The following is a 7,686-nucleotide window of genomic DNA, read 5'->3' as shown; positions in this document are numbered from 1 at the left end:
GGGGTGGGGTGGGGTGGGGTGGGGTGGGGTGGGGGAAACCAAGGCAGACTGGATCTTTGTAAAATTGTCCAAAATTAAATCACAATAGTTAATGGCGATCTATTAAATAGTTGGGAAGGCATAAAATTGAATCTGGTATTTAAATTTGTACAATTGCATTTTTGTAATTATTTGGTGTAGAAAAAGAATTGATTTTTCCCATGCATACCAAATGCACAATTCTGAACCTTTTTTTTTTCTTTTTATCCAAATTCCATACCAAAACACTATTACTAAACGCAAATCCTACTCCAGAAAATCATGAAATCCGAAAAAATCAATGCAACGGGAACATCATGATTATTAACGGAGTGACTAGTCATAGAATTACTTACCTGCCCTTATGCAGAAGCAACATTCCTAAAAACCTGCCAAATTAATTGTATCAAAGGCTTAAATTGCATTTGATTAAGGAGACAAATTAACATTAACACGCAGCAGATGGCAGAGAATAAACCTACCACAAGAAATGAATGCACCATTAACATCCTAATGATCTGCGAAACGGCTCCCACGTCCAAAGGACATATCCAAAGGTCAGAACAGATATCAGAAAGATATCCAACATACTCTTCCAGGCGATCAGGAGCCCCTCAATCATTTTGGTCTTGACATCAGACCATAGCGCCTCCAAACAATGACCTGAACACGCACCAAGATGCCAACACAAGCACCTTTTTAACCAATTTGTGGCTTTATAAACTGCTTCTTGTGTAGTAAACTCCCAACCAGTTCATTAACTATCAGATATTGATAAATGGCATCTAAACAAATACGTGTGAATTGTTTGCTGGGCACTTCTTCGGAGGAAATTATGAAAAATAAGCAAGTTCAGGGGACTGTGGAACTGAAGGCAATCACATTTCTCTAGATCCAAGCATGCACATTATGAAGTACACAACAGAAACCTACTCTACTGAATAAAAGGCATTAAACATATATGTGCAAAATTAAAAACAAATATTTGATGAGCACACTGCATAGCAACTAATCGCTAATTACCGCCAGCATCAAATAAAATGAAATGATGGTTCCACCACTAACCAGTCTGACCAACTACCTACAGTTTCCAAGGCCCTAACACCCACCCCATCCACATCCCTATACTTGACAGGAAGAAAATACCAACTGATATAGCTGAGATCTAATTTTAACTTGAAACCAATAACCTAACAGAACCACCAAGGAGGAGATACTCATGGACCACACCAAGTATAGCTTTACAATATGGTTGAAATAGTTGCCACAACCTGTAAGGCTTCCTGGTTACATAGGCACTTAGGAGAGCACACAATATTCTAGATCAGTAAAGAGTGATGTCAAGGCTGCAAAAGGATTGTTGAATAGTAGTAGTTAACAGCTCCGGATAAAGTTGGTCCTCCTAAACAAAGCTTCATAGGTGGGCCATTGGTTTCTCAAATCCTGTTCATCTGGTCTTCTGGTCTAGGCTGGAGGCTTCATCAAAGAGGCAGTAGGCTGGCTTCAGGCTTCATAGATCTCAAGCTGTTTTAATGGGAAGGGAAGGCAACAAAGGTAAAACAGGAGCATTAGAAATCTAAATATAGGACGGCTGGCTAGGTTAAGATAGCAAATTCCTGTAAAGCAGCATATCACTGGCATATAACAAAGCAACTTAACATTAATGCAAAGGATAGAAACATTAAAGGAGTCAATGATCTACCTGCAGGCCCTAATCATCGGGGACACCTAATAAACATGATGTTTCCCATGGGAAACAGGGTTCGTACCAGATAACCTGGTAAAAGAAGCTTAAAATCAGGGTCAACATGCAGATGAACATAAATGACACTTTACACTTAATACAAACATTACTGATAAACACTACTGGAATATTCACCCATCAATTGATAGAAAAAGATTAAATACAAAAAAAGCCTCCAAAAGAGGTATAAAATAAAGCAAAACACCTCAGTAAAGGCTGTTCAGAAAGGAAGAAGTTCTTACCCCGCACTACCAGAACGGCCTGAAGAGTAACCACCATATGCTCCATAAGCCCCACCACCACTCTGCAGAAAACAGAAATATAATCATATATAATATATAAGGGCAGAGGTCTGTTGCCAGGTCACATGGCCCCAGCAGCGGCTGGGCCAATGTGAGAGTGCACATGGGCATTCACGCCAGGGGCAGGGCAGTCTTTTTACATGGTCCCGTCTCTGGGCGTAGGGCAAGATCAGGCAGCGATCTTTTCTCCTTATATATATATATATATATATAAAATAAGGAAGAAAAACAAGGAAGATATAATATAATAATTAATTTGTTATCAGTTAAATTTAAAGTATATCACAATGCCTATAGGTAGGCACAAATACCTAAAACACAATAGACAAATTTTGAGACGACCACAGAGCCACCGATATGATCAATGATGAGAGGAAAATGAGAACAGAGATATAACATATACTACAAAATAGCATCAATGTGGAAACAATACCTGTGATCCACCATAACTTCCATATGCATCATTAACATCACTGGAACCACCATAACCCATAGAGTAAGAGTACCCACGTCCATGTGATTTACTGTCCCTACTGCCATATTTTGAACCGTCTGTAATATCTGCAGACATTGGAAGATAGGAAAGAGCTGGTGGAAATGCAGATAATGCACCCTCCCTCTCAAAAAAATTGGCCTTCAACCGTGTGGTCACTTGAATTAAAGCGTTTCTTGCAACATCATGGTCACCAGAGATCTGGACAATAATTCAAATACAATCCGTTGCCCTTAGATATAGATAACACATACAGAGATTGCCCACAAGGAATGCAGAGAACATATTGTACATCACATTATACATGTATCAACTACAATTTCAAATATTGCCCTACCTGCACCATCTCATCATCGTCAGACGCCACTTTTGGAAGGTTTTCCTTTGAAAGTATGCGAATGTTTGCTTTTGTGAGTCTCCTCATCTCAGATATAATAGATCCACCTTTACCAATAAGGCAACCAATACGTGAGACAGGCACAAGCAGACGGGTCATGACGGATGAATCTGAATCCTTATCAGATTTTTCACTACATTTTGGCTGCAAGCGCACAGCAGCATCAATAGTTGGAGAGATGGGATCTTCAAAAATCTGGAAAACAAGTGAGTAAAATACCATCAGAACCATGCCTCTTAAACCCTTAGTTATCTGCCCATGCAAAATCCACAAACAGCTAAGATGCTCACCTCCTTTGCTGAGATTGTTATAATGCAATCATCTTCCTCAGAAGCTGAACTGTCAACTTTAATATATGCCCTAGACTCCTGCCTGATTTGCTTGATAATGGAACCACCCTTTCCAATAACTCCTCCAATATTTCCAGTTGGGCAAAGCAAACGAAGAGAGAATTCCTTTGCTGAGGCTTCATCTCTTGGAGCAGGATAAAAAGCATGGGGCCACTCACTTCCCCTGTCACCCTTATATCCACCATAAGGACCCATCAATGGAGCCAAACCAACAATCGGTGCACCAGTATTTGAACCCATAAATGTGCCACCTGATTGATACATGTTCGATGGGGCAGACGTAAGCAGATGCTGAGATCGAGAAGGATTATCACGAAGGCGAGATGACAATATTTGGAGAGCCTTCACCACAACTTCGGCTTCTCCAGTTATCTAATGCCAAAAACATTTTAAGCAAAGTGATAACACTAGCAAGCTGAATTTAGTTGAGACAATGATTAGTTGAGCCATAAAAACACCAAGACATCAAAGATTATGCCGGCAATGACAGAGACGATATGTAATAACAAGTATTAACTCTCAATCAAGTATCTGGAATTCTACGCATAAACATCAAAAAATAAAGTTTAGGCCAGCAATGACAAAGATGACGTGGAATCACAACTGTCAACTCTCAATCAAGTATCTGGATTCCATGACACTGATTCGGTCAATTATAAATTTGAAAGCTAGTTGTTCTCTCTTTCTCATTCCCCTCCCACAACCACAAAAGTAACCCTGGACCAATTGAGCACATGCACATCACTGTAACAAAAACCCTGCTTCAAGAAGGCATTTCTAAATTTCACTACCCAATCAGTAAGTACTCTGCAGCATTGTTGAATACAAAACTGTATCTCAGCTTGCAAATCCCACCGCTCTAAACAGTAATATAGGAAGTAAAATAACAATGGTATTAATAATGATTACAAAATAATAATAATAATAATAATAAATAGTTGTATTGCCGGCAGCAGCAAAAACAAAACCATGGGTCCACTTGTAATTTTACTATCCTCCCAAAATTAACATTGGGCAGTTGCCTCCAATTATGTAATATACTCAAGAATCAAAAGACCGGAAGCCAAAAATCAGTAATCATAACAACAAAATTTAACTTGTTACATACTTCTCATCCATTTGTATATGACAAGAATAATAGATGAGATATGAAGACAATAGGTGGGTTTAAGGAACATGATGCATAAACTAATGCATCTAAAACACCAGACATGTATACAATATATAAAAACATTTTACCTGGAGAAGTTCGTCAGTACTAAGAGCACAGGGAGGCAGATATTCATTCTTTAATATGCGAATTTGACCACCAGTTTCACTACGTATACTCTGGATTATCTGCCCACCCTTACCAATAACACACCCAATTTGGTCTGATGGTACAAGCATCCGAACAGTAATTTCCCGAGCCCCTTCAGCATCTTCTTCACCTGCCTCATCAGCGACAAGCCTGTCATGCACCTTAAAAAGAGCATCTTGTGCTGGGCAAACAACATCTCCATCTTCGCTTTCCCTGCTTGAACTAAATATAGTGATGACACGTTCGTCGCACCCTGGCATGCTCTCACCAATCCTAATCTTAGATTGACTTTCTGCCCTTAATTGCTTTACAATCTCACCTCCCCTACCAATGATACTTCCAATCTTTCTTCCGGGACAAAGATAACGGTATACAGTATCATCTGGTCCAGGAGTATACTGATCTCTATCATCACCAGGATTTCGTCTCTTACTTCCACCATTTTCTGCATAGTCAGCTTGTGAATGGGATCGTTTCCCGTAGTTACTCTTCTGGCCAGCCATTTCAAAAAAAAATAGGACAGATGTCTAATTCCCAGGAAAATCACTGTCATGATAAAAAAAAATCACATGAGGAGCCATAATTGAATCGAAGCCTTTTTAATCAGAAGTCCAAAATGGAAGAAAAGATGATAAAACTTTAGCACTACTTGGGAATTCAAAACTGTGTCCTATCTGAAGATTCAATAAGAGAGTTTTACAAATATAGGTCAATCTTAAAAGAATGAATTCAGGTTGTAAAATGCGAGCTTCCTACTTTTCTTGTTAAAAAAAGAAAAAAAAAACTGTCATAAGAGTTGTGTAATCGATATACCGATCCTACTAGCGTGAACTTTAGCTTCCTGCTACATTTCAATCATGAGATGCAGGCCTTCTCACAAAAGATTTCTTCTTTAAGGCCATTCGACACAACATCATGTTGCATCAAAACAGTAATTGTGGATAGCTGAAACTAGTTCAACAGACGATGCTGCAAGGGACATCATTATAAATGACGTGACTGGACCATGTTAAACTGTGAGCCTGTCACTACATAAGGTCCAATGGATACTAAGATGTCAACCACAGTCAATTAACGACTAATATCGTGATGAAAACAGAAAAGTTGCAGATACCAGAATCCAGATGTAAGTGTCTAAGTATTGCCTTGATAAACAGCTTTTCCCAAGAGCATCAGGGATACCATAAATCAAACTAACATAGTTACACTGCTAGCATGACACAAATCATCAATTGCAGAGCCAAACTACTGAATGGTTATTTCACGGAGCAATGTAAAGCCTACACTATATATTCAAACTACTAATTGGATTTAAAATATGAGAATCGGTACATCACTGAGCTGCAGGAATTTATGAATTTAGTTGTTTACAACATTGTTACCCTTAACCTATCTTTTTTTTTTCCCCCTTTTTCGAAAAAATGGATGACAAAGATTATGTTGAGACCAGTTCACAAGAACTTTCGTGCAAATCACTCTAGCTGTGGCGCATCCATGCAGTTTACATCGACTATGCGTCACAAAATTCGAATAAGTCAGAGATCCATCAGGCATGCGGATAAATTCCTTCATCGCAATGACTCTCAAGAAACATGAACATGAAGAAAAATTTCCAGGTATAACACACAAGAAGCAGCAACCACAGGGAGATTATAATTAATGTTTCACAATGAAGCCCATAATGGATAATTACGAAGGTGTAAGAATTCCAAGATTTTTTTCCAAACTTAACAAAGATCACACACTATCTAACATTAAGAACTACATAGACCAATCGAGGTCGTGAATACCTAAAGATCTGAAAAGAAAACATTCTTGAAAGATCCGTAAGGACTGAAATCGGAAGAGTCTATGACACAATAATATGAAATGGAGAAACATAATTGTACCTTGAAGGATCAAACAGAAATCCTCTAACTCGATAGCTCTGTCGAGAGAAGGAGCTGGAACTTTCCTCTTACTTCAGACGCAAATTGCGATAGAACAAAATAACCGACTCTTCCCAATAGATTGTGAAAATATATTGAATACGCTTTCTCGTTTTGGTCTCTAGGGTTTTGCTCAGGCAGCAAATTTTCCAAATCGTCGCATTGTGAAATGTCTGAAAACCCCCTTTCCGGGTTAGTATTTGTGTTTGCCCTTTACCGACTTTATTTATTATTTGAATTCCACATAGAAAAAGTTTCTAGCACCGGCAGGGACTAGATGGTTTTCAATTTTCATTATTATCGTCCTTTCACCGAAGAAAAAAGAAAAAACTGAAATCATCACTATCGTCCATTTTGCCACATGATTTTAGTGATTTTATTTTTTAAATATTTGATAATTTTATATTTTTTACGGGGGTGAAGGTATATAAATCTGATAATTGTAGTTGCCAAATTTGGTTTTCGGAAAACAAAAAAAAAAAACATAAAAATTCTTATTTGATGCAATTAATTTGAAAAGATATCGGTTACACGTATTTACTAATTAGGACTCCTATGTTGGTGCCTTTCACTAACATGCACGGAGTATTGTGATTTCATGTTTTTTGTACCATAATATATAAAACTTTTTTTTTTTTTAGGAACTATATATAAACCATGTTTGACAACACTAATGATTCTTGATTCGTAATTTATACTCCATGGGAATAAAACATGAGTGGAATTTTGTTAGGCAATTCCAATCTGATATTATGCTCACCAAAAGCATATTAGCTCCAAGAAATAAGCTAGGTTTTCTTCAAAATGGGGAATAGTGTTATCGTTTTTGTGATTCTCTTGGTCTGTCGCTCACGTTGAGTACGAGCGATCCATTGGTCCTTGGGACCATTTCTGCTTTCTTGTTTCTCCTTTTTTCTCTTCTTTTATTATTATTTTTTTTCTTCTCTTCTCTGCTTGTCGCCTCCATACAAACCGTCAAGTTAGGGTCTCTGTAGTAGAACATTGTCATGTCTCCATCCTTCCATGATGACCTCTGCCATGTGTTGTGGATCTGTTGGTGATGGTGAATATATCGTCGATGACAATGACGATGACAATGCAATGTGAAATCAAATCTACACCATAGATCTAGCTTTCACTTTTGTTCTCTGTGT

At 38.1% G+C, this 7,686-nt stretch overlaps 1 protein-coding gene across 5 annotated transcripts in view; it reads right to left on the bottom strand.

Moving 5' to 3' along the window:
• The window catches only part of LOC122076747 (RNA-binding KH domain-containing protein RCF3-like), a 7,356-nt gene extending 704 nt beyond the window's left edge, over positions 1–6,652 (bottom strand). For 2 of the 5 annotated variants that reach the window (XR_006139576.1, XR_006139575.1), the window contains exons 1-8: positions 6,494–6,652; positions 4,544–5,150; positions 3,245–3,676; positions 2,895–3,149; positions 2,498–2,758; positions 2,005–2,066; positions 501–681; positions 375–407 (exon numbers count right to left, since the gene is read on the bottom strand). Coding sequence is in view for 2 of the 5 variants with exons in the window: in XM_042642245.1 (XP_042498179.1) it covers positions 1,747–1,795; positions 2,005–2,066; positions 2,498–2,758; positions 2,895–3,149; positions 3,245–3,676; positions 4,544–5,107 (1,623 nt within the window). In the remaining 3 variants the exon portion in view is untranslated. Of the gene's footprint in view, positions 1–14; positions 408–500; positions 682–933; positions 1,543–1,720; positions 1,796–2,004; positions 2,067–2,497; positions 2,759–2,894; positions 3,150–3,244; positions 3,677–4,543; positions 5,151–6,493 lie in introns of those variants that run through there. The other 3 variants (XR_006139574.1, XM_042642245.1, XM_042642246.1) reach the window with 3 other exon arrangements.
• Positions 6,653–7,686: the final 1,034 nt, after the last annotated feature.

The sequence above is a fragment of the Macadamia integrifolia genome, chromosome 4 (assembly GCF_013358625.1).
Source record: "Macadamia integrifolia cultivar HAES 741 chromosome 4, SCU_Mint_v3, whole genome shotgun sequence".
NCBI lineage: Eukaryota > Viridiplantae > Streptophyta > Magnoliopsida > Proteales > Proteaceae > Macadamia > Macadamia integrifolia.
The sequence above is the reverse complement of the archived record's forward strand: the minus strand, read 5'-3'. Positions and strand labels throughout refer to the sequence as shown.